The sequence below is a fragment of the Bombus terrestris genome, chromosome 2 (genome assembly GCF_910591885.1).
Source record: "Bombus terrestris chromosome 2, iyBomTerr1.2, whole genome shotgun sequence".
NCBI lineage: Eukaryota > Metazoa > Arthropoda > Insecta > Hymenoptera > Apidae > Bombus > Bombus terrestris.
This window is the reverse complement of record NC_063270.1, coordinates 12723869-12751194: the sequence shown is the minus strand read 5'-3', so window position 1 is coordinate 12751194 and position 27326 is coordinate 12723869. Positions and strand designations below refer to the sequence as shown.

At 38.8% G+C, this 27326-nt stretch overlaps 1 protein-coding gene across 5 annotated transcripts in view; it reads left to right on the top strand.

Moving 5' to 3' along the window:
* LOC100650108 (multidrug resistance protein homolog 49) overlaps positions 1-5642 on the top strand; it is a 72395-nt gene extending 66753 nt beyond the window's left edge. For all 5 annotated transcript variants that reach the window (XM_048412740.1, XM_048412731.1, XM_048412732.1 and 2 more), the window contains one exon: positions 2345-5642. In XM_048412740.1, coding sequence (XP_048268697.1) covers positions 2345-2548 — 204 coding nt within the window. In that variant the 3' untranslated portion in view covers positions 2549-5642. The remainder of the gene's footprint in view (positions 1-2344) is intronic.
* The last annotated feature ends 21684 nt before the right edge of the window (positions 5643-27326 follow it).

Sequence of the window (27326 nt, the reverse complement as noted above, 5' to 3'; positions counted from 1 at the left end):
ATGCTAATCTAAAGCGGATATTTTATATTCGCAAAGTTTATCTCGCAACATGATGTCTAAATAATCCCTTAAAACGTTACACGAAGCTAGCACAGAACAAGTTTGCGCGCGAAATTTTCTCGTTTATGTCAGCCGTGGGTTTTCGATGTTTAATGAGAATCTAGCACCAAAGGCACAGCAAAATAGTTTGTTACCATGAACGACGAATGTGAATAACAGCGGAGGTTAAGCAACGCAAACTAACGCTAGTGTTACGAGTATACCGCACCGGCTGATGAATATTAATGGAACCTGATGGATTTTAATGAACAATACGAGTAAAAAAAACGCGCGAGCCAAAGTCGACGAAAAAAAAGAAGGAAGATACGCCGCGGCCATGTTTCTCCCGTCGTACTGCATCACGCAATGCGACGGACATACTTTACATGCTAATTTTTCCAAAATTAAAATTCATATGTTTTCGGGCACCGTCAACGATTGAAACGTTGCTTCAGCCACCGTATCTCATTACGACGATATTATATCTTGCTGTTCGCTTTCTCTGTTGACAATCCCTACAGTTAAAAGACAGCCTTCCATTACCTATACACGGATGCGAATGAAGGAAAGCAGAAAAAACGATAAAGAAAGGCGGAACAGAATTTGCATGCGCGAATGTTATCACTGGAGATCTTTCTTGCGAGACTTTCTACCAAATTTTTCTTACGAACGTAAGCAAAGAAATGGAATTTAAATAGAGAATTGTTTCGCGCACTGAATGTCGTAACGAGCACTTTATTTCGGATATTTTGTACATTAAATCGGTCGGAAAGTTCTGTCAGATTTTACTTACGTATTTGCAAATTTATACGTTACGTATCTTAATAGTCGAAACATAAGCTACGAAAAAGCGAGACGAGATTGCCGAAGAAATTAACATTTTTATCAATAAAGTACATCTTTATAAAATGTTTAATATCGGCAATAGACAGAATAGATAGATTGTCAGAGATGGATGAAAGGCAAGGATAAGTAACAGTGAATATTATATTCGAGGCTAATCGATAAGTATTTCGGTTAAATCAACACAAGGGCCAGAAACAACAGAATCTTTTACTTAATCCGATACTTTTGCATGTTGTATGCATTCTATATATTGTTGCATTGTTAAATTTCTCACAAATGCATAAATATTCGCAGTTTAGTTTAAGGTGATTTATCCAATGTGTCTTTCGTCGCTCGTTGTATTTTTCTTCGCTGATGTATTCCGAAACGCGATTGTTGTTCGAAAGGCTGTCGAACGATTATCTCGATTCGACGCTTAATTTTCAGAGCCACGAAGATCGATTATTCTAGGTTGGTGGTAGCGTGGCGGTTCTCTCAAAATCGCCAACAATCGAGGACAATCCAACAGTATTATCTATGGTAACAATCGGAAATACCCTGAACCGGTGAGAGGGAGTTCGATTGTTGTCCACGCGGACGGAAAGCGGCTCGCTCGTGCCGAATGAATTTCATGGCAATTATTGTTTCGCGGCTGCTTACTGACTACCGTGTTTTCCTCTTTGGTGTGCCATTCTCCATAGGAAAATAGGTTCCATTTAGGTTCCATTTAGGTTCCATTGTACGCGTTGTTTATTCGATCAGAAATCCTTAAAAACCACGTCTTTTCGTTATCTATTCGATCTTCAGAGATAATATATTAGGTTGTCGGAAAAGTGTCTTTCTTTTACAGACACGTGTTTTACAACGATGCATCTTTATACAAACATGAAACCTAATCTGTCAAACGTTGTGATCTTTATCTTGATAGAACAAAATGAATCGTACGCAATTCGATAAAATAATATAAAACGACAAATGTTGCGCATCTTCTATTTCCTTATAAAACGAAAGAAACTTTTCGGACGATCTAATACATATTAATCTTGATCAGAAATTTATTGAATTTATTGGTAAATTTATTGAAAAATCAAAACACAGTACCGTGTAAAAGTTATTAGCTTTTGGAAATATTTGGCTGAATGTTTGAACTAGAAATAAATGAACATTAAAAATCGAATACAGAATAAGAGAACGAACAGAATTATAGTAAGAAGAAGAGCGTTAGAAAATTATTTGACAGTATTTTCGAAACATCTTGTAAAATACATAATATCTTAAATTAATCGATATCGTTTGAGACAAACGTTATTTTTTCGATTCAATGCCTTCCGACAAATAAACGTAGAATTAAAACATCAAATACCTTCCTATTCATCGATAAAAGTCAAACATTTGCGTTTGATAGATAATTGAAGACTTTTGCACGGTACTGTAACTTAGGTGTTCGATAAGTTAGTCAAATATTCAACGATAATTTTAGGTCGTGCAAGCGGCATTGGACAAGGCCATGGAGGGCAGGACGTGCATCACCATAGCGCATCGTTTGGCGACTATAAGAAACGCCGATGTGATCTGCGTGTTAGAGAAAGGAACCGTCGCGGAGATGGGTACTCACGACGATTTACTTTCAGCGGATGGCCTGTACGCTCATCTGCATACTCTTCAAGAGAGCGCGATAGAGTAGAGACGAAGGTGAAATCGCGTCTCATCGACGCTCCTTGCTTCGGAGGCGAAACAGCCCAACGACGAAGCAGACAGTAGTTTCAGTCGAGGCGTGTCAGGCCTGTAGCTCAGAAGTTAGCAGCAAGAAATGGATGAACTCCAGCAAGGCAACAAGAATAGCAAAGATTTTATTGACTCGCCGGACGAAAGTCCACGGACACGCGTATCGGAGCTTTCGTAAATTTTCACACCGGCAAACGCTTCTTTTATCTTCTCAGCTGGCCCTTAACTTTGTCATAGACTTTCAACGATAGTTTTCTTACAATTTTATTTATACGTATTTTCAATTTCTTCGTGCGCCTCGATATTGCTAAGGATTAATTTTACATGGCAAATAAGAGGAACTCGAAGGAAGAGGATGTTCGTAGCGAACTCTGAATATCATTAGCTGTCTCGTCGATATTTTGTTCGTGCATTAGACGTCGGAACACTCGCGTTTTCACGGTGCTTGCTCTTCTACATGCCGGTTCTCGCGCCCAACCTAAAAGAGAACGAGCCACGGATCCAAGAAACGCGAAACTTCGATACAAGGAACAGATCTTTGCGTCGCAGCAGCGAATAATCGCAACGGAAACGCGTCGGATGGATTACCAGCGATCTTTCGATTCACGCGTTACGTAACAACGATCACCATGGCGAGAACGATAAAACGCGTCGCTGTCGATAACACGTAAACGACATTAAGCCTGTATTTTCCAAAACGATATTCCCGTTTCTTCGTCTTCGTTCTTTTTACATAGCCTTTACGACGCGACGTTCGCGAGATCGCAGTAACGCAATAGTCCTCGATCCATTCGAACGAAGAAGATTCCGTAGAATGGCACGTAGTCGCGATCAGATTCGATGCATGGCCTCGAACGATCCCCTGAACGATTCGTTGTTGGCCAGGAATACCAAACTAGCCATCCGAAAGAAACCGTGAAGGCGTTTGTTGAATTCCTATATAGGATAGCACTATAAATACGATAGAAATGGAAGAAACGCGCGAGTCAGACGCGTGCATTGAATTAAGGAGAAAGTGGGATAGAGAGGAAGATATTCGCATCGACTTATGGGGTTGATCAACATCGACAGAGCCGAGCAAGAGGCGACAGGTGTTTCGGAAAACGGCACATCGCGCACTACTCGACGATGTCCTTCACTTCGATAATCTTCGGGCTACGTCCAAACGTATGAAAAATGTATGAACGTATCGTCGCGATACATCCCGCTCTTTTCTCTGCCTTACTCGCAAAACACGAATTCATCCACGGGACAACGTGTCAATTGCGTCAATCAGAACGTTACTAGAAATCGTTGAATTTTCGTGCCTTAGCAGCAACGTGTTCCGTGTTCAACTAAGAAAAAGAAAAAAAAAACACCCGATAGTAAGAAATAGAGAACGTAATGGGAAGAGGAGGAAACAGAGGACCGGGAGGGTTTAGGTTGACTTTAAATCAGGAATAAGAAGACGAGTAAAGTCGTGACAGACGGATAGCTAGTTGAGTTTTGAAATGGCTCGGATCGATTCACCGATTCGTAAGGAATCAAAAGGATGTACTACGTGAAATCTTTGTAAAGTTGGATGGTTTTAGCAGAGGAGGAGCGTATCGTTCGCGTAGAGAGGCGTTCCTGGATGTCGGCAAGTCGTCCATCCGGTGCGGTGGTTGGATTTCCGTGGTCGAACTTCGCGACAGATACTTTCCTTGAACTTGTGCCTTCATACTTGGTATACTTAGCGATAAGATTCCGTCGGCTGCCCTCGAGGCTTACCACCTGAATGGTCATGTGCAACACGCGGCGCGACGATAACAATTTTTCGTAAAACTTGACTCTTTCGACTTTTTCCAACTGTCTAAAATGTTAATAATAATCATTGTCAAATTTGATCTCTCTATTACGGCGTAAAGTATCTTCCTAAATACTTCAGCTAAATATTAATATTTAGGTGTAAGACTTGAAATGCGTTCTCGCGCCTGCGTGATCGTACGAGGATTTTCAACGACGTTGTCGACGCAGAGTACTTAATTTATCTCGAAAGAAACGATCGAAAGAAGGCCTACGATCAAAATTTACATCCGATGATCGAAGTAACAGTGCTTTATTAACATAGTGACAATACAACGTAGTAGATGTAGAACGCGTTCGAGCCAGGAACAAGCGTTTCGCGGTCGAAACGCCATTCTGATGTTTGCGAATCAAGCATACAACGATCACCGGGATCCGTGTACGATCGGAAGAACCCGACGATGTTGTGCTTCACTCGTGTACTTACGTGTGTTAAGCGTATTGAAATGGAGAACGAACAAGTACAATCAGATCGGCGCATTGAATGACGTATGACGATCATTTCACATCGTTTCGACGGTCATTTCATTTAATGAAATTCACGGTTCTAGATGTCCTTTCTCGTTTGAATCGCGATCATGGTGCTCGATTCGTTGAACAAATCATCTCAGACTTATTGTACCGATCAAAATTCAGCTTAGGGTTTATTATGTACTTTACAAAGAGAATATATTATTATATTATACAGATATACATATTACGTAAGAATTCGATCGAGCACTAGACGGCAGAATGAATAGAATGAATATGAAAGTGAGTGAGTGTGTGTGTGTGTGTATGTGTGTGTGTGTGTGAGAGAGAGAGAGAAAGAGGGATGACCTCTAGTGTGTAAAAGATATTGAAAAATCGTTGCTTAAGATTAAGGCTGCGGCCAGCGTAACTTAAGGGCAGAGATTAAAACAAAAATATCTATGTGAACGAGCGACGATCGCTTGGTTCAACACGCGTGTGTCTTGTGAAACGGCGAAAGAAAGCAGCAGCGTGTGTTTCATTTTTTTTCTCTCTTTCGTTTTTTGTTCTTCGTTTCTTTTTCTTTTATCCTTTTTTTTTTTGTCATATATCGAAAGCGTGTCGAGTTGTAATTATACAAGCGATTTTCTAGACAGTATGACGACAAAGAGGAAGTATTAATGTTTTTCGTCTTTTTTTTTTTCTTGTTATAAGAAGAAATGAAGCAGATCGTACTGCTGTCATATACAAATAAATGGAACCATAGTGGAAAAAAAGTACGCACGAGTTTGTTAAATGAACAGGCGGCGAGGGGAATTCAGTTTTCGGTGGGAGCGGTCACCGAAAAAAATCGCGAAGTTCGTCCCGTTTCATCCATTTTGTTCCCCATTTATAATCTATATCCCCCGGCGACGCATTTATTCGCGCCGCGGAACTTGCGTCTATCCGCTGAAGCTTTTAACGTTTATCATCAGGTTTATCACCTGCTGTTTGTTCGCGCGAAAATTAAAAGACGCGCGTGTTCTCGATACGCTGTGAAAAATCAGCGCGTCCGATTGGTTTTTCCAACAAATCCACTTTCCTCGTTATCCGTGCGATCCATATTCTCTATTTTGTAAAATTTTTCTTCCAACGACCAACGTTCTTTTTTTTTTTCGTCGAACGTGGCCCGCGAATTTTAATCTTTGTCCCGAGTCTGCGTTCAAACGACGCGTCCTAATACCAACAACTTGATCGAAGGGCGTTAAAAAGGTGTTAAATGAACGCGTTTTGAGGAACATGAACGAACGTGAAGTTGGACCAACGCTACCCCATTTGCTTCGGCAAAGTTCGCGATGTACGGTAGTTTTTCAAGAAACTCGTACATCGCGCGACAAAGAAACGTAAGTATGTACATAGCTGGATGATTGGGTCGAGTCGATGGGGGTGACAAACACCAACCATGCGTGTTTCCATCGAATACAGAGCGAGCGAACAGAGGTAAGCTGCACGCAGGATAAAGAAGTTTCCAACACGGAGGAAAGCTGATTTATTACTCCGGGAAAGGGGCTGAGTAGTAGAGGGGTTGAAGAGCGGAAGAGCGCAGCTTGTCAGGTGTATAACGCGTCGGAACTTGCGAAATTATTCCATCGAGTTTTCGTGCTGGCTGCAACGTGAGCATCGCGAGAGAATACGGGGCGAAGGAGGACGAGAGAAATAGAAGGAGGGAGAGCAGTCGCGTCTTAATTGTTCGAGACACGCAGCTCGACGCTGCTGCTCACGCTTTCCGTTGAAAAGGGATAATTAGGGGAGACGCGGTATCGTCGTTAACGCCTTGTAAACCGCATTAGTAACGTTTTCCCGATAAAACGTTGCTTTGCCCTTTTATCGCTTATCGGCTCGCTGGAATCTATTCGCGCCACTTGCGAATAATTCATGTCCAACAACGGAAATGCACGCTCGTAACCCCTTTTAATCATATTCCGCCCCTGTCTTGCAAATCGTGTTTCACGTATTCGTGAAGTAGAATTTTCTTCGATAGCCCGTTATCGTTTACTTTCCGGTTCTTTCTCTGCGCTAGGTTATCGCGGGATGAACAATAACGGGCAAAGTGTAAACGTTCTTGTTGAGAATTGTGGATCTTAATTGCCGAAATAAAAGTAAAGGAACGCTAAGATTACATTTAAAATTCAGATTAAAATAGTTTTAGATTTATTTAATAAACGATTGCCAGGATCTTCGTCGATATACTTTTGCACGTGTCTCAGCACTTTCTTTGTCTCACCATCTTCCATACCACACTACCAACGGAACAGTTACATTCATCTGTTTTTCGAGACACCGCGCACACACATATTTCCATACACTCAAACTCACATACGTGTGTTACTACTACATGGTCAATCTATTCTAGCACACAAAATTATACATATCTCAATAGTTCTTAATACTGGAACTAACAAAGTTTTTCTGCTTTTTGAAATTGATAACAGCATGATAGCGTTTCTGATAGAGTTAATGTTGATTTTCATGGAAACTTCACTAGTATCGTACAAAAGTCTTGGATTACCTATGATAGATGATCCAGCAAGGGAATATTTTTATACAACGTTACGTAGAAATCAATTCCTTTGTGACGCTATTCGTTTGTAATTTTTTCCGGTTCACAGATCTTTGAAAATTATTTCAACAAGTAGAAGGGTAAAATAAATGTTACATAACACGGCATATACGTCGAACGATTTAAAATGAGAAAGAAGAAAGTTAAAGATATACATAAATCGCCTGAAATACTAGAAACAAAATATTGTATAATGTAACGTGTTTTTATTAAAAATCTATTTGAGGAGATCCCAGAAAAGACGATAAGACATTAATCAATACCTTTTTTATTAAATTACCAACAATTTTCGAAATATTACGCTTATTAAGAAGCAACAACGGACTTGAAATAAATTTAAAATAATAATATCAAGTATCCTTATATTCATTCATAAAAAGAAAATACATGCACTGCATTTTAAGTAGCTTAAGACTTTTACATAATACTGTACCTATTTATCTTTGTCATATTACTTTAATCATAATCATCCCGATATATATAGTACATTTACATGCACATTGTAAATCGGTAGATTTAATATTAAAACCCTTCTCGTTAAAATATAATACAAAAGGTTATTTATTCCATCGATCGCGGTAAATGTTCCAGGCACCATGCAACGTGTCGCTTAAGGCGATTTGAAACTCGTGACATTTACGCGGTCGACGATAACCAATCAGGAAACTTTGTGGAAACGTTCCGTAAACCAATAACATTCAAAATTCCGTGCATTTCGACTTCTAATCAGAAGGTCACGGAAAGGAAATCGTTCAGTTCTCGTCGGTCTTCGACCGATGCGTCGCGGTCGAGTTAGTTGGTAGTTACGTTCCGATTTGCGCAACAGTCTAACAAACTTTGTCCCGAGCAAGTTCATAATCGCGTAACTCTCAGGTCGGCTTTATTTCAACAATGCACCTACGATACCGTGACCATCTTACAACCACACGACTCCCAAGCCTTTGTTCGTCATCAACAATAGAAGCTGTCTCTATGGCGTAGCAGTCGAACTTCTATCCATCGTTTGCTCCCTCCATCCGTCGCTTACTTCTGATTAGAAACCACGCTCTTTTCTGCACGAGAGAAAAAAGAAAAAAGAGACGAGTGAGGCGAAGCGTTTTCTCGTCAGTCACGTTTGATCCCTTGTAAGGGGGCAGAAACGTTGAAAAGACATCGGGGATCAACGGGGTTCGCTTTAATCCGACGACCCAGCGACGATTAGCATTCACGGGGGAAGCTCGCCCTTTGTTGTGCCGACAGTCAGTACCGGAATCGCGGAGTCGTGCCAACGAGGTAACTGCTCAAGTTTCCCGGTAAGCTGAGACAGCGCGACGCGAACTGGGTTAGAAAAAAGACACGGGGTAGATGTGTGTAAAAAGCGTGCCGATTAAAACGTCCTCGGTCCGACACGGTCTCGGGAAACTTTAGTGTTGAAGATTTTCTTCGTGAAATTTGGATGGATATACATATTCGTATAGGTGTTTACATTGGTCGATTGTTTTGTCGGAGTTCGCGAGTGTGTTGTGATACGAGAAGAAGTTTGGCGACGGAGATTTCGCGGAAAACGGAGCTTGTAAACAGAAGGGCGGAAAGAAGAAACACACGGTAAGTGATAGTTTTATGTCTCTGCTGGTATTTAGAATATTTTTTCGAATCTTACGTTGCGTAAGTGACGTTAATTTCGAAATCGTAGTGAGAAAAGTAGTTTCGAATTATGCGTACATTACCGTTTAAGAGAATATTGTTTAATGAGGTACGAATTTTAAAAATATATAAATAGGATAAGTTGAATTTCAATCTCAATCTTCCCTATTCTGTAAACACGCATTTTTGCACATTGAAAAATTATTTAAACGAATATAAACAAGCGGCTCCAAGTCGAATAACATATACATTTTTTTTTTAAATCGAAACCACAAATTCAAAGCGACGAATAGAACGTACTGAGTAATTAACGAAAGAAAATAAAATTAATTCACTTTTAGATTCATATCACCAACCGCGTTACTTTTCCTATTGATCGTATACGAGAATCAGTTTATATCATTCTCCTCATCGAATATCACTGCGGTATAGAAGCATCGAAACTCGATGTTAGCTCTCGAACAAAGCACATACATTTGTAGTAAAAAGAAGAAGGAAGAAAAATAGAAATCCTGTGAAACGAAATGCGTGGAAACAGGCAGAGGGTAGAAATGGAGAGAACAGTGGAGGGTCGTGTGTACGAGGTACCGATTTGGACCGCTAGATGCATATAAATCAGCATAAATTGTACCGTAGAATTTCGTAGTCGACTCGCGTCGTTCTGTGCGTTGTAGGCTTCGCGTTTAACCGACGTGTATACGCGGTCCGCACGAACGAGCGTGATGCGTCTTGCTAGAGGGAAAACTCGACCGCTCTCGTGACGGTTCGCGTGGGATTTGCTTTGTCCGCCTGCTTTGTCCGCATTACGAAGGTGGCAAAGGTTTTTTTCCCAGTCTCGAAAACGAAATTGTTGCTTATGAAACAGTGGAAGGTGCGCCGCCCCATCGTAGATAGAATACAATTGCCCTTCTCTCTTTATTCTCTCCTTGCTCTCTCCACGTTTCTTCCTCCCTCTCTTTTCGCCTGTCGTTTTTCTCCTGGAAAAAAGAATAATTCAGCCGCGTTTGCATTTTACCCAGGGTCCGTTCTGTAACTGCCACTCCCGTGCGAATGGAATTTATTTAAATCCCGTAGATCCTACGGAAACTAGATTTCCTAAGGTCCTGTGTCGTACCCACTGATTTCGTGGCCTGATAAGTCTTCAGGGAATGTTAGACCGCGAGCTACTTTACGTTTAAGGAAGAATTCATTTTCGGAGCCAAGAAACAAGGGACGGTTCGTTTAAGTTACTTGGACGTTCTCTCTCTCTCGCTCTCGCTCTCTCTTTGGATGAATCAGAGATTGCGAAGATGCTCGTTTGACCTCGTAGATCTAGAGACCTCGGTCGAACTGCATAAAGGACGTTCGTTCTATTTCCTCCCGTCCATTTGGTAGTAAAACCTTCATGCAAAATACTCGTACTTTGGATTTTATATTCTGGAATCGAGTTTACGTCGATGAAGCGGTGAGATCTGTGTTGGAGATGCTCCTTCGGGAAGGCCTTTGATATTTCATCGTTCGGGGTTGAACAGAGTTTTGCGTGAAATTTCTCGTTTTCGTATTATTCGACGCTTCGTTCGGCATCGAAGTTGTATAACTGTGTAGCAGCTTTCGATAGCTAAAATAAATTCTGGAATTACGCAACCGACTGTAATCCTTTAATCTTTTTACTTTGTTATTCATTCGCGTGTAAAGCAGAGATCCACGGAATATTATTTATACGCGGTGTAAATATTTCGTTTTGTTAAATATTTAACATTACGTTGCGAGTATACGTATTAGATTCAATAGGTAGTCGTTTCCAGTTAGTTTAAATAACATCCAACGAAGTATTGAGAAGCGTATCTATAGCGTCTATAGCCAGCAGTTTACAATTGCCTCTCTATAATATCGAGAATGGACAAATTAATCTAAAAAATTGTCCTGTTTAAATCGATATTTCTCCGTTACGTTGCAAATAGACAGTGTGTAACATCACGAAGCTTCGATGGTTGTTTATCACGTTGGAAATAGAAAAGTATCCGAACGTCAATTACACGTGGCACGTTCGATCGCCACGAGATTCATTGAATTCGTGTCGGCTACACGCGAAGGAGACGAATTTGATGGAAATTGCAGGGGAGAGTGAGGCTAGCCAGCGGCACGATGGAAATTTACGAGGCACAGCCTCGTTCCGGAAGCCTCGTAATTCTTGGAATCTGTTTCAAGAACGATGGCCGATCTCCAGCTTTCTGGGACTCGACCCATAAAATCGACGTGTGATTTTTATTCCCAAATTCATGCTTCAGAAATAGTGACATATTCTTTTCTTTCCTTTTACTGATTTTTTTTTATCACTTAAAAAGAGCTTTCGAAGGGAATTAATCGGTTAATGTTGCCACAGGTGAAATTTTGCGCGACAGTACGTTCTTCTTATTTTAGAAACCAACCAGAGCAAAGAACGATGGAATGTCTATGAGGCAAAGATGAAAAAGTTACCATTTGCATGGTTGTGAATAACATTACGATAGTATTATTGCAGGACGATAATATTAGAACGAGGACTAAGCCTTAATAGCTACGGTGAAATAAAAATATCGTTGCAATGATTGCGTATCTTCGAGTACGAGGAGAACATACTTATTTGCAGAAATAAATGTACCAACGATTAATATTTTTGAAGTATAAATATTTTTGAAGTATAATTATGCGGTACGCGTCTATTCATTGTAAGATCTCGAGAAAAATCGACTACTTGATTAACCCTTTCAGCGCTAGGATGTCTGATAGCGTACGTTTATTATACTTATTACTATGGAACCTATGTCAGACCGAATAATTTTTCACTTCTACGATACATACGGGATATAATTTCTCATTGTTCATGTGAAATACAGCAAAAACACTTGAAATAATAATTAAAGGTTCCAAAATTTCTTAGTTGTCATTTGTATTATTTATTGTATAGACATTGGAATTAGAAAACTTCATTTTCCATATTTAAAATGTTAATCATGTTTCGGAATGTGTGTTAAGATATAGCATCATATTACTAGAGATTGAAATTATGGCGGTGTTTGGTATTTCAGAGCCACAGAATAGTAATTAAGGGTTCAAGTTATTCAGCTTAGGAGGAACATTTAATAGACGCGCTTGGAACGTTCGACAATGCCAGTTTATCGTTATGTACCATGTACATAATTATACAAAGAGTATGTTGAATACAGTTGCGTAGAGCATGCATTAAATCGGCTATTTGCGAAGTAATTATTCGCAGTATTTAGTTGCGTCGGCGATTTCGTCAACATAATTACAACACCGTTATAAATATTCATGTTCGTTTAATATTCATGAAACTTACAGCACGGAACGGTGGCACTCGATTAAAAGAATTCTTTTTCGATACAGTGTCAAAATTTCGTTTGGATATAAACACGTATAAACATCGTTACTCTGCATACGACAATTTGGAAGGATAATTTAAAACATATACATTTTATATACTACGAAAGTATTTGTACATTTATTACAGAAAACTTGTATGTCTATGTCATACATGTTATTTTGAAATTTCTTTTAACGAGATGATCTCACTGAAAATTGAGACTTGTCGATATAACGAATAATTCTCTGTTTAAATACTATTGTGATTTCTGTAAAATATGCGTATATTCGTACTAAATAAATATTTATAATATATTTTCAACCTTTACTCGTGTAACCGTGATAATCCAGTCTCATAATATCATTAACCCTTTGCACTCCGAATTTTATTTCAATTTCGTTACCAGCAGCTTCCAACGTTTTTAAGTGTTTCATTTGAAATTTATTTTAACTAAAAAATAAGACAATTTAAATAAATAAGGGAAGAAACAAATTCACTTAAATATCGGTTTTATTCACACTATTGTTGTAATTTTTAAGTGTATGATATATCTTGAAAGAATTTCCAGGATGCAATCCTGCTTTTCTTCCGCACGTTTCACAAAAAAAGGTGGAACTGAAAGAATGTCGAGCGGACTCGACAAAGAAGTTCCTGAGATAAAAACTGATGTCGAGTCACACTCGACATAGGAGTGCAAAGGGTTAATGAGATCTCAAAATATTTCACATAAAATACGTCCACTCATGGTGTCTACGGGTACTCGAAAACTTTCGTAAGCCTGTGTACGTCGACCAGAAAATCTAAATAAACGTATATGTTAACGGGTACATTGTTCATCGAAGTCGAAGTTATATCGAGAACTGACAGGGAAGCGAGCTGTGAGACGCGCGCTAATTTCCATTAATCTTACCGAAGACAAGGGGAGATAATCGATAATATCGTTGGAATATCGAGTTCCAATCACAGGATCGTCGAGCGTGACTCCGACCACGTACCGTGTCGACAAGAACAAAGGTGCTCGTAATTTATGCGAGTCATCAAGAGAAATCTATCACAACGAGGTTCGAAATACGACATCCTGTTGTATTTCTTGATGTTTCGGAGATGTTCGACGCGCGATCTCCTCGGATTCCTTGGTGTTTCGATAAGAATATTTGATTTCTTTTTTTAAATCATCTAAAATTAAAATATCTCGTTTCGATGTAGGACTTAACATCATTAACATTCATAGACTTCAAAGTAGTTAGATTAGTGGATTAGTTAAACCTGAATAATTAGGTCTTTGGTCAGGTAAGCTGCACGTGATCGGAAATTATAATTTCGATGCTACATTATGTTACTGTCACCACGTATATAAACTAAACTTTGTTAAAGGAAAAGACACAAATTTTTTTCTCTTTCCATCGAACCACTAAAACGACAACAACAAAACTAAAACCTTATCTAAAATATTTTAGAATTCATTTATCGCGTGTACGTCTCAATCAACTTAGAACCTATTTAGAATCTATTTTACTCTTTATAAAAAGTAATCTTTTTTTCAACAAAATTCCAAACATAACGTCTTTGATCGGTTACAGCACGAAATCTTACATAATTATTTGCAATAAGTGTGGATCACGGCTGTTATCGTCGATCGCGAAAGTGGCGGTCAGCACAGTAGAATAGGCACGCTAGTGGTCAGACGTATCTCAATCACAGTACTTCTATACTAATTAAATAAAACAAGAGAAAAAATTCGGATACGATGGTTAATGGAGCAGGAAATTGGTTCAGAAACATTGCAAATAACACAGAAGAAAATGTTATTAACGTGGAACGCGATGGTAGAAATTACGAATTCAACTGGCGACTGCAGAACTGCTACGCCCTTGTCGCTTTTAACTATATGTTTCTCGTTCCATGAAATTGATACGTTGTAGAGAGAAAAAAAAGGAAGAAAAGAAATTAAATACGTAGACGAGACAAGGAAAGAAGGAGGTAAGGAAATTAAGAAGGAAATTATTTCAGCGAATGGCATAATGGCGTAGTAGCGCAGTAGCGCGCACTCGTTCGTTAAAATTAGAGTGCCATTACGCACTAGGCAATCTGTTCGAGTATAAGGCATTACGCAATTTTAGCTGCTACACGATATAGAGGAAAAAGGGAAGGCAACCATGCGGCACAACGTACTAACGTTTTCCACGGAAATCCGATTGCTCGCGTCTTTCGTGCAGGCAAATAAATAAGTTAGTCTCTTGTCCGTTCGAATTTACTCAATTGTCTTCTGGTTTGTCACTATAAGAGCTCTTGGGAAATGTCGGTTATCGACACTTCCTTTCGAACTCGTAGCTCTCCTTTCATCCAGTATATTAGAACAAGTACAATAGAATACAGTTAAGTTCCGATAACACGGAGTAAAGATATGGTATCAATGTATAACAGTCGTTACTGATGCAAATCGTCGTTGAAGAATCATCGACCACAGCTGTGTGCGACGAAGTCGAAACGAGGATTTAGTTTTCCACTGGCAAGGTATTTTTGGTCGTGTGGCGTGTCTCGAAGCATTAAATTTCGTGGAAATTGGAGCGATTTCTGTGTCACGGATCAGTCGTTTCCTTCTAGAAAACAAGGAGAAAGTATAATTGCTCGGGCTGCGATAATGGTAACGATGGCAACGAGCACGGGAAGCTGGCTTGCACGAAATAACCAACGACGGAACGCATCGCTTTAGATAGAAAAAATATTTCGATGATCATGGCGCTTTAATTACCGGCGTGCTCGATCGCGTTTCAATTAAACGGAAAATGGCTTCGAAGAGGTGCTCGTGACAAACGATACGAGAAACAAATGGCTACCAAACGATTGCCTCTTCTTCAATTCGTTAATGTTTCGATATTTTGTAGCACGCTTTCGCGAATTGAGTTTGCATTAGCGTTACGTAATCGCGTATGAAGGACGTTTATCGCGCGGCTGTGGAAAAATCCGGTGATTTATGTTCTAATGGCGAGTTCGGTCGTTCGTGACGTGGATGAGGGCGACGTTTTATTAAAAGTGCCCCGTTCTTTTTTTTTATTTTCTCCACCCTTTTTTTCATCGTTGCAGCATGTTCTCTTTTCTGTTGCCGGCTCAACGTGCGATATGGAGAACATTTCACATCCGGGTTTTATAAATTGATATTGAAAGATTCATCTTTATCTGTATAATTATTTCAAACTTGCGTCAAATGTATGTGGTTGTCTGTTTTCCTTTTTTCTGCCGAGATTGACGATCGGTCGGATGTAACAACAGCGTGTATGTACAATCAGCTAATAAATACTCGTTGGCGCGTTTTACTTTGTCAGTCGTCCGGTAATAACAGGAACGTAGTGTATACGATAATGCGATATTTTCGATATCTCGATAACTGTTACGCGTGCATCGCTTATTGCTTCTAGCGTACATACGTGTTTTTAATTACATATTGCATTTACTATTTGTTTTCATTCTCGTCATATTAAATTGTGTCTCCTTCGCTAACACGTCATTTATCATCACCCTCGGAGGTAATAAATAATACATTTATATTTCAAGATAAAAACATATTTTGTAAAAATGTATATCCTTTACCAAAAAAGCAAAGAAAAACAAAACAACGACGGTTCTATAACAATTACTTTTGGCGTCATTCAAGTCTATACAGCATGTGTATCTTGTGCTATAATAAAAATCTTTAATTTCACTTAAGAAAACGTCTGTCAGATTGAAAACTCGGAAAATAATATTCAACTTTGCAAGTAAATTTTAAACATTACTTAGTCACTTGGTTATTCTATTTGATACAAAATTGTAAAATTGTAAATGTAAAACCTACGATTCGTAATTTGTCAATTTACAGATATCGGTAATTGATAAATTATTGTGCAATAAAATTCTGAAAGAAAGAAAATGCTTACAATATTCATTAGCCTGAATCGATTAATTTTAACTTTGTTCTGATACGATACATTATATCGGCAAAAGTAACATTCATACAAATTCATGATGAATGAAACGCAATATAAAAATGAATTACTCTGCGAATTACTCTATGACGATCCCTATAGAAAGCATTCTGTGGTTCGCATAATTCGCGAATCCAGCGATAATTGTCAGGAGCATGAGGAGAATTTCACAAAGAAGCCCATCACGCGAGAAATCGTATTAACTGTCGAAGTTGTCAGAGGTGGTGGGAAGTCGGTTGGCTCCGCTGCCATTGTTTCCAACGCGCGGTCCTCGCCCGGTGAACTTCCGCGTCGCAGTGCCGACTTCCGTTTATCGACTCGTCGAGATTGAAATTCCCGATGTTCTTCCCGATTCAGGTATCTTCTTCCATCGGGGATCGCGACAAAGTTTTTGCGGTCAGATTCGAACGAATTGACTTCGATTCTGGAATCGAAGATTGAATTTTTTTGCTGACGTGATTCAGGGATCGAGGATTTCCCAAGTGTCGAAAGAAACTGAAAAATCTTGTTGTACGACTCAATTTATGTTGAAATGTTACTACAGCGACGTGAACACACCGAATTACGGAGATCAGTGACAAATTGGCAATTGGTTTACCACCAGTTTGTGTAGTTTAAAATCATCGAAAAACGTAGAAAGATTCGTTTCAATCGATAAATATTCCAACGAATAGTATATTTTCAATATTTCATTTTACGCAATTTTATGGACTATGTGAATTCTGTGTATACGTTCGCCACTTTAAATTTCTGCTAAATCCTTAAAAATCCGTCGTTTAATAATCAAACGCCAATAGAAGGTAAAATGCGAAAAATATCTTACAATAGGCGAAAATGGTAGTGACGAAGATGTTGAATTTGCTGTTAGGAAAAGACCATCTCCTGATTCTCGCCAAGTAATATACTCGTGTGTAATTAACTGTAGAACGGCACAACGAGGATGTTGTATAACCGGTGGAGTAAGTAGAAGCGGCGTCCTCGATGTTCCTAAAAATCCTGGAGGCTAGCCAAGCGAAGAGAAATCTAACGGTAGCAGGGGGGGTAGAAAGTGCAGTTTTGCGGCTTGCTCACCGCCCGTACTGCTAATGGAAACGTTCCACCTTCCATGGAATTTTCAGGGGAATCTTGCGGATTATCCGACGCTTTTTAATATTCTAGGATGTACGCTAATTTTAATAGAAAACGTCGACGGCCGAAGGCGAGCAGCGGGCACGATTAAAACGTTCACCAGCGCCAACAACTTTTCCTATCCTTCGTTGGAAATTTCGTCAGACGCTGGTCTCGATTTCCACGAGAGTCTTTCATCCTACACCGTGAAAATTCCACGGTATAGCAGCAACTCGGCAAGGACTTCCGCATGACCACATTGGCCATGATACGATTAACCGACGCGTTTCGAATTTTTACGATGTTATATCATTTACCTGTGCGATATGATCACTATAATGTCATTCTTGGCGGAGTACAGGGTAGAAAGGGCAGTAAAGAACCGAGAAGAAGAAAGAAAGGAAATATATGGAAAAAGAAGGTGGGGAGGAACAAAGAACTGGGAGATCAGGAAGAATGGAATAAGAATTGAGCATAAAACAAAAGGAGAAAAATAATTTTTAGTGGACAAAGAAGAAAAGGTGGGAAGAAATGGAAGGGAAGATACAGAATAATTGGAAACAGGGAAAGATGGGAGGAGGAATGAAAGAAAAGGTAGGAAGGATAGGAAAAGAGGAATAAAAGGACTGGAAGGGAAAGAGTTGAAAGAGAGGATAGACGAGAGAGGAGAGGACTGAAATGAGAATGAAAAAAAGCAAACGACGAGAGAGATAAGATAGAGATAGATGTAAGGAAAGGGAGGAGAGAAGGACAAATGGAATAAGATTTCAATCTGTTTTCCATAATTCAACTAAGAGTTTTAATTGTAAATGCACCTTATCTCGTCTAAGCTTCTTACCAAAATTTCTAACTTATAGTCTTATACCTCGTTTAACAGTCAGGAAGGACTTAAATTTTGTTTGTCCGTAAGATTACATTGCACTTAAAATATAGTATACGTTAAATCTTCTCTCTACTTGATGTAAATAAATCGTAAAATTATTCTGATAAAATGGAGAATGAACAGTATGATAGTGTATATATTGGCTGTCAAATACAGATTTGTTCGTTCATTCTATCAATACCATGTTAAATGTGTCAACGAGAGAGAAAATATTTCCAATAGCATTTCGACTACATGCATACTTTGACCATATATTTTTTATCGATTCCAATATACCCAACAAAATTTCCCGCATGTTCCAAAATTCGTAAAAAAAATCACAATAATAAATATTCGATGACGAAAAAATCCAAGCAAAACGGATATCAAACACAGAACAGCCGATCGAGAAAAGCAGGGAAAAAATCGCGGCAAACTTTCCACTCCCGCACTAAGCGGGTCTTATCGCCACAGAACGGTGGATCTCAAGTTGGAAGCGTTCGAGAGTAAAAACCGTAGTCTCAAGCTCATGCTCCTCGCGAAGGGAGAGTTTTGTTTCGCGGAACAAAACGCGGTACGCGAGAGCGCTTAATGGAAGTTCCGGATACGATCCATTACAGATATTCAGCAAACTCCAACGACTCAGAGTAGAAGAAGAAAGAGAAAGCAGTACGAGAGAGTGAGAGAGAGAGAAAGTGAGAAAGGGCGATTGAAACTGGGTTACGATCAACGGAACGATAAATCTCGAGACAGAATGTTACCGGCCTCCAAGGAATCGAAGATCTCGCGGACGAAGGGCAGTCGAATCGAAGAAAGATAGAAGGCCAAGGAGAATCGGGATTCGCGGAACTCGCGACGCGCGAAAACTTGGCAAAGTTTGAAAAAGTTGCGCCAGTACCCTGGAGAAATTTTTGTCGCGGGTCGATCGTAGTTCATCCGTGAAATCTTGCTCGCGAGAAGGAGCTCGGTAAACAGATAAATCAGTGACTGTATGGCGCCTCGGTTCACGCTGATTTTGCAGTTTCCGCCCCGCTTCAGGCTTTCTGTTATACCGTGTCTTTCATGGTTGATGAATGTCGAAACGCGCGCGCGTTGCTTCTGCTGGAATAATTAATTTCGACCTGATTCTGGTCGTGAATCTGAAACGCAGTGGAGGGAGAATGTATCTGTGAGAGGCAAGGTAGTTAGAAGGTATTTGAGAAGCGTAGAAAAAGTTTGTGGGATGTCGGTGAACGCGTAGAAAGTGGTGTGAACGAGGAACGTCTGTACTCAGGCTGCAGGAAGGTGTAAAAGAGATCAAAAGCGGAATTAAAAAGTTTGGAGCATCGCGGAACGTAAAGGGACGCATAATCATTCTAACTTCTAGTAGTTTGTTCTGTTGTAGACAGACAAGTTGGTAGCATCTTTTTTTGCTGTTTTACTCGCGAGCTCGTTTACGGGTTAATAGGGAGAAGAAACGCGTGAAATTGCGAACACTGTGCGTATATAGCGTGTATAGAGTGGCGATAAATTTTGCGCGAAATATGTATCGTTCATTTCTAAATTAGTATCATTATGCTATGCAATGAATTTTTTATAAGATTGTGATGGGTATTCAAATACATATCTATCTAGCCCACTATAAATATTAAACATTTAGATTTGTTGTTTACGAGTTTCATTTTATTTAGTGTCTCTTACATTAAAGAACACGTATGACGCGAATAAAAGAACAAAAAGAATTTTTTACAAATAAACCCGTATAAAAGCTGGAACAGGCAGAAGGAATTAAAAATATCTCTTTAGATTCAGATGAACGTAGTATCTATTCATTAATTAATCACAAGCGATTAAAAACAGTGCACCATGGTGGGAACCGAGTTAAAATCAGATCGCAGAAACGGGATTGATCCGCGAAAACGATGAAACGCGAAGAATGACGGATAAGATAAATACCGTGTGTCAGAGTATGTCTCGAAAAACGGCAAATGAAGAACCAGAAAAAAGAAAAGAGGCAAAGGAGAAAGAAGTATAACGTAGAAACGATTTCCAACGAATCGAGGATGGTAACAGGAGCTGAAGTGGTTGCTGTTTCCAGCACCGGTATCCGCTGTTCCACGGATCTTTGCTATTAGCGTCTGACCAACGTCGATCGTTTCCACTGGCCGACACAACAGCGGTCCCTTTACTGCCGCGCGGAGGCGACAAAGAAAGTAGACAGGAAAGGAAATCGAGCCAAAGGTAAGACACGTTCGTCCTGGATAATCCTTCGGATTTATTTGAGCAGTACTTTTTCGTTAAGCCAACTGTATACGAAAGACCGGGACGGAAATGGCAGAATAGAGGTGGACGTAGTCTTAAAGGAGAGAAGAACGCACAGTGGACTCGAGGGAGTCACATTTTTGCCATTTCACACGTGAGGCCACCTCGCGTTGGACTACCGTGTGTTCACCACGTGGTATCGGTTTTCAGATTCGCGAAAGCACGGTCGTATTTTATTCGTGCTGGTCGCTTTACTACCGCGAACGGAAATAGAACGTAAACCGGAGCCATAGCTGGGGCATTAAGGGGAGACATTCTCGTTCGTTTTAGCCTGTCGACGTGGACATTCGCGTAGAGAAAGGCCTCGCGTTACACGTTAGATTTCTGAGGATGATTAATCACATCTAGTCGACGAACGTTTTTGCTCCATCTCTTCGTTGGCTTCACTCTACAAGGTAGATCTTCGATGAAGAAGAGAAATTCCGTGCGATATGGGTCAGTGGGTTGTCCCGATAAAATTCGTACTGGACAAGCTCGGCTTCGACTCCGAGTATTTTTACGACAGGCCGAGGTTTTCCGAAATCCTGGCACGAATCCAGTGCAGGGAATAAAATCCTGGCCGGCTAATCGGGAGAAAAATTTCCTTGGAGGGGAGGGAGAACATTTTTTCTCAGCTGGTCGGCCTAATAAATTTTACAACGTGCCCGCAAGCCTGTAGCCATTCAATTAATTACCGCGATCCCGTTTTATCGTCGGATCCCATACGGCGTATGGGAGGATAGAATACCGCAAGTTCCTTGTTCGACTTAATTAATTGAAACGATCGGTTCTTCCCTCGTGTTTGGGAAAAACATTATGTTAACGAACGAGATTTTGAATTGTGAAGTTTGTAATAGTCTCGCGGTTGAAATACTGGAATTTTAAATTGGCTAGCTCTACTTATCTTTCTTTTTGTACTACTCATCCCCCATTACACATTAATCTACATGTACATTGATTTACCGACAGTTCTACCAGCGATCCTGCTACGGCAATTTCTTTCTTCGTTTCAAGTTTTACGAACCATGTCGCAATTTATAAGCGGCAACCATAAACACACTAGTATTGTAAATTATCCATCTCTTAAATAACAGTTACACGTATTAGGTTGTTCGAAAAGTTCCTTTCGTTTTAAAAGGAAATAATAGATGCGCAACATTTGTTGTTTTATATTATTTTATTGAATTATGCAACATACTAAATGGATCATACATAATTTAATAAAATAATATAGATGAAAAAATATGCATCTAGTGTTCCCTTATAAAACGAAAGTTTTTACGTGTTGCAGTTTAATAAAATTCTCGCGACGACATTAAAAGGTATAAAAAAATAATCACGAGTGAGGAATTTGAAAAAATGTAATCGTCGCGTAGACGTTAAATATTTTTCAATATTTTTTTCAACTTCACCAATCGACTTCACAAATTCGATTATCCCATAGTCATGTTAATCCTGAAATCTCGTTGATCTATATCTCTAATTAATATAAGTGACTGTAAAATATTTAATTTCTCTTTATTTTTTACTATAAAATATAAATCTTTTTATGACGTTTTATTATTTTAGCAAAACAGCTTAAGTTAAGAATGACATTTTCCGTGTACAATTTCTGCATTTTAATTTGAAATTATACCGTTATAATACTAATACATCGTATTAACATGAAGGAATAATAACATGAAAACACGTGTATTTACGAATCCAGAGTGAAATATGATATCATAGAATAAACGAAAAGTAATGTAGGTTTATGAGAATTAAACATTTAATTGACTCAATTAAGTTCAAGAGACGTAGCAGAGAAGAACGTTCTGCTCGTTTCCGACGATTCCACGAGCTGTTTGATGCGAGTACACACGAAACACGTAGATACCCAAGATTTACGAGGCTGTTGCGACGCATTTTCACGACAGTTTTCGCGCGCAATTTGACATACTACCAACGTGAAAGCTAGCTCGAGGGAGAAGCCTCGTAAAAAAGTTTTTAGCGACGTATCATTCAGCTCGCAATGTATTTGGATTCTTTCGATACTTCTATTTCTTCTGTTTGCATTTCGTAAATCTTTCGTATATATTCGAAAGCATAGATCTTCCAATAACGTGGCAACGATCGATGGAGATTAATGGTGTCAGGATATCGATGGATCTCGCAGAAAATATGAAGCTTAAGGAATCGTTAAATGCTTAAATTCACATGCAAATTAAACGCCACCAAAGTGTCTCGTACGTATCGTTTCATAATTCGAACATTAAATATCAAGTGAAACTCGTTCGATTCGAAAACACACCTGTAGAATTCTCGAGACTACTTTTCAATCGCTTCACACGTCATAATAGTGTATGAACAAAGGTTCTCGTCTCTCTTTACCAATATTATTTCTTCATGACGTGCTGAAAGGTATGCAATAAGTAGGAGTCATGCTGATATGCAAAAGAAGAATCGCTACGACCTTTGTATTTCGTTGAAGTGGTCGGGGAAATGCGCGTGCTATTGTTTCCAACGCGACGAATATTCCACGGTTTCCATTGTCTGACTTGCTGCTCGAGGACGATACCGATGAATTCGCTGGTATAAACTCGAAGCACCGCATTTTCTTGGTTACACGTCGAACGTGTCACCAAAAAGATCTTCGCGTGCTTAAAAAGCCTGCGTTGCATAGAATGCAAAGAGCGGACTTTCTCAACGTGCTTCTCATGTATTCGAATTCCAGGTAGATTTTTGAGAAGCGAAGCGTAAAAGAACTTTAGGAATCTTTTATGGATGTTAATGTACATCGATTTCTATTAATATTCGAACATTACAATGCTCCAGACATTATTGCACTATATATTTCTTTATAATAATGTTATCGAAGTAATTGCTTTTTAATATGTTAAAATACCTATCGCGGTTAATAGAAACATAACAGTTTATTTATTTAATGCAGATAATTCTTCGTACAATAACCGGAAAATTAGATAGTGGCAACATTGAAGATTAACGTACAATTTCGGAATTATTATTAATGTTATATGTAATTAGATTCTGGTTTAGTTTTATATTTCCGGGAATTTGTAAATATTTGCAGAAAGTTTAGAACTCGTGAAACGAAAAGATATGTAATATTCCTAAAATAAAATATTTGTTATAACATTTAATGGGTGAAACGAATTCCCTTCAGGAATGGAATTACAGGCCATCAAAATACGAGTTTGATATTTGTACCAAAAGAATGAAAAATTGAAAACAATATATCTAGTAGAAATATTTTTGTTCATATATTTCAAATCCCTCGAAAAACAATATCATAAATCTATAAAATATACAATTACAATTTTATAAATTTCTCTACCAATTGATTATTTTAACCACTTTAATAATTCTATAACAATAACTGTATTCATAAATACATAAATTGACATCAACATTTGCTACGTAGTTACAGCTTTCGATTTCACATACGGAGGAACGTTCATGGAAAAAGGTATCGTCACTTTGCAAAAAGTTTCCCCATAAGTACCATTGTTTATACCTAGAACCTCGATGGTGTTAGAGACGATTAAATCGCTCGTATAGTTAGCTCGATCTTGATACCGTGCGAATATTTGCCACTGGTCTGATTTTATGTTCGAATAGAGCTCCGATTTCGAAAATCTTTATTGCCAGTAATACCGAAGAATTATGTTCAGTTTCTCATGTAAATTCTTTTAATATCCCTTTCGACTGTTTTACGAGTCGTAATGGGCGGAATGTTGCGGCGAAGGAAAGTAACCTCTTCTTCGACCTCTGTAAATCGACCTTGGAAACTTGGCCACGTAGATAAGGCCAATCTCACACGGTGGTCTTTGAATCCAGCCACGAAATGGCCATTTTTGGTGTCCGCGTAAGCACGTACGGAATACTCGCGTATTTTACGACCGACGTGTTTATATTGCTTCTACGTGGACCGATCTTCGTGTATTACGATAAATGATAGATTCTATCATATTTTCTAGCATCGCATCATTTTCACACGGTCAAATTTTATACTAGATTCTCGTGAAAGATCGAGTGCATACTATAGAAATTTTTGAAATAAAGTAATACCACTATATTTCCTAACAAAATTTCAATAATAGCTTTCAAGATAATATTTGATTCTTTTGAAACTCTCGTTGATTCTTAAATCAGATTGCTACACTAACTTTCCAACGAATATAACTGTTGAGAATTGTGGATCTTAATTGCCGAAATAAAAGTAAAGGAACACTAAGGTTACACTTAGAATTCATATTAAAATAGTTTTAGATTTATTTAATAAACGATTTCCAGGATCTTCGTCGATATACATTTGCACGCGTCTCAGCACTCTCTTTGCCTCACCATCTTCCATACCACACTGCCAACGAAATAATTACATTCATCTGTTTTTCGAGACACCGCGCACACACATATTTCCACACACTCATATTCACATACGTGTGTCACTACTACGCGGCCAATCTAGTACAACACACAAAATTATACGTATCTCAAAAATAACAATATAAAAAAATGCTAAACATTTTTATCAACATAGTGCCATGATTGTGCCATGACCTCTTGTTATCAAAATTTCTTGAAACTGCGGTGGATATCTACCGAGTTAGCTACGCGGTTTCAATTTGCTTCCAAAATTGTAACGAAAATTGTACCGATTAAGCGTGATCGTGGCACATGATAACCGAAAATCGTAGCAAGAAATTAACGGAAGGACACTTACGTTTAATTCATTAAACGTAAAATTAAAAAACATAACATTCAAAAAGTTCGTAAATCGTATGGTGAGAGGTAGTTGGCAAGAAGAGACAGGAAGACGAGGCAATGCGAGAATCGTGACGTGAACGTGGCGCTTTTGGTTTCCACCGAGCACGTATTCTCTTTGCTCGCGTCCACCAACATATTTATGCGTTTTCAGCGTTTCCACGCGTCTGCATAAACCATGTCGCCGACGCTTCTTTCCGTCACCGCGTACCCATAAACCGTTCTCCATTTCTGTATCCATCGACGAACGTCCTGCGATTCTTTCGTGCGAGTTTCTCTATTTCTCGTGTATCTACAACGCACAAAGAACGAGCGGCTATTCTCTGTCGGGAAATAAGCGGAAAGTGTAGAGCGAAATTTTTAATTAATTTTTTTACAAAGGAAGCTTTCGCGCGAGAATAAAATAAAATCCTTGTTTTTTCTCAGTATCCTTTTATAGCAAGTCAATTTTCTACTATGTACCACACAGCTGATACATTATTTATATCTTTATTCTGCTGACAAAGAATATACAGTACTGTATGCAAGTTTTAGACTATTTATCAAATAGAAATGTTTAATTCCCATGAATGAATATAGAGATTTTCATTTGAATGTTGTTGATTCTAAATTTATTGTCGTTTCTTAAGAATCTTCCAACTCGAAGATTATTGGCAATTTGCTTAAGGAAATTTGATTTCTATCGAATGATTCTTCTGTTATTCTGATCTTAGTACTTTCAAACAGTTTATTTATATTTTCGATTAATTTCATTCGCGTGATTTTGTTAGCGCAGCTTTTCCATGAATCGCCAAAATACATAATATGTATATGAAATAGAAAAGAAAATCACGTTGGTCAGAGAAGCGTGGGGGAAGAAAATAAATTTGGAATCCGTTTGGCCCTGTGGCGTTGGTTCCGTGTTCGATTGGAAGCCAATTACCAATTCCCGTGCGATTTATGGGCCGAACGAAAAACGCGGACGTTCTCCTATAATCGAAAGCAACAGAACGTCTCTGTCTACCGCAACATTTTATTTTTCGCGGAGATTGCAATTCGACTCGTAACCACCGCGAAACAGATTTACGATACGCTCCTGTAACGAATTTCGATCCATCGAAATTACGTAGCAGAGCAGTACTGAGATACATCGATATACCTTCTGGTTCATAAGTATGCGAAACTTACAAAAAATCAGATAAATCTTGGAAATGATTAGGAAATTATAAAAATACCTTTTGGAAAGTATGTTGTAAGAGATCATCAGCTGATTTCCTGACATCGAACAACGTTAAATTTCTTCTCGTTTGCAACCATCATGTGCCTCGTGCTTTGCTTTAACCAATTCTGTTACTCGTGTTATTAATCCTTCTGTTTTATTTATTCTCATGTCACTCTAAATTGCGATTTAAATTTTAAAATTCAAATTTATGTACATCTGTTGTACCGTGAAAAGTTCTGCAAAGTACCTTTTAAACTAGTGAATTTTCAAGCTAAGTGCCTTAATATATTTTTTATAGAGACGAACACGACGCATTTATCGTGAAAAATCTGTAAGAAAATATTTAGTTGCATCGAAAAGACTACAAGTCAGATTTAAAAATCTCGAAGACGTCTCCGCTTCTGTGGCGAATATATTATTTTATTATAACATAGCTTCTTCTATCCCTTCAGAGTTGTAGCTTGACTCAGTTGCGTGAAACTGTATAATCGCATTTCACCATATTAATAATCGGATATCGTGTTACCTGTTTTTCAGCGAGAGATTCGACGTGTGTAATGAAATTACCCGACAGTTAGGAGAAAGTTTACGAGCATTGAGTTATAGGAATCGCAACATAAAGTAGCTGAAACCGCGAAATTAAATTATCAGTCGCAGGCAAATAACAGGCGTTTAATTCCGATACAAAATACCCATTGATTTCGATAAGGTCTGGTGGCGAT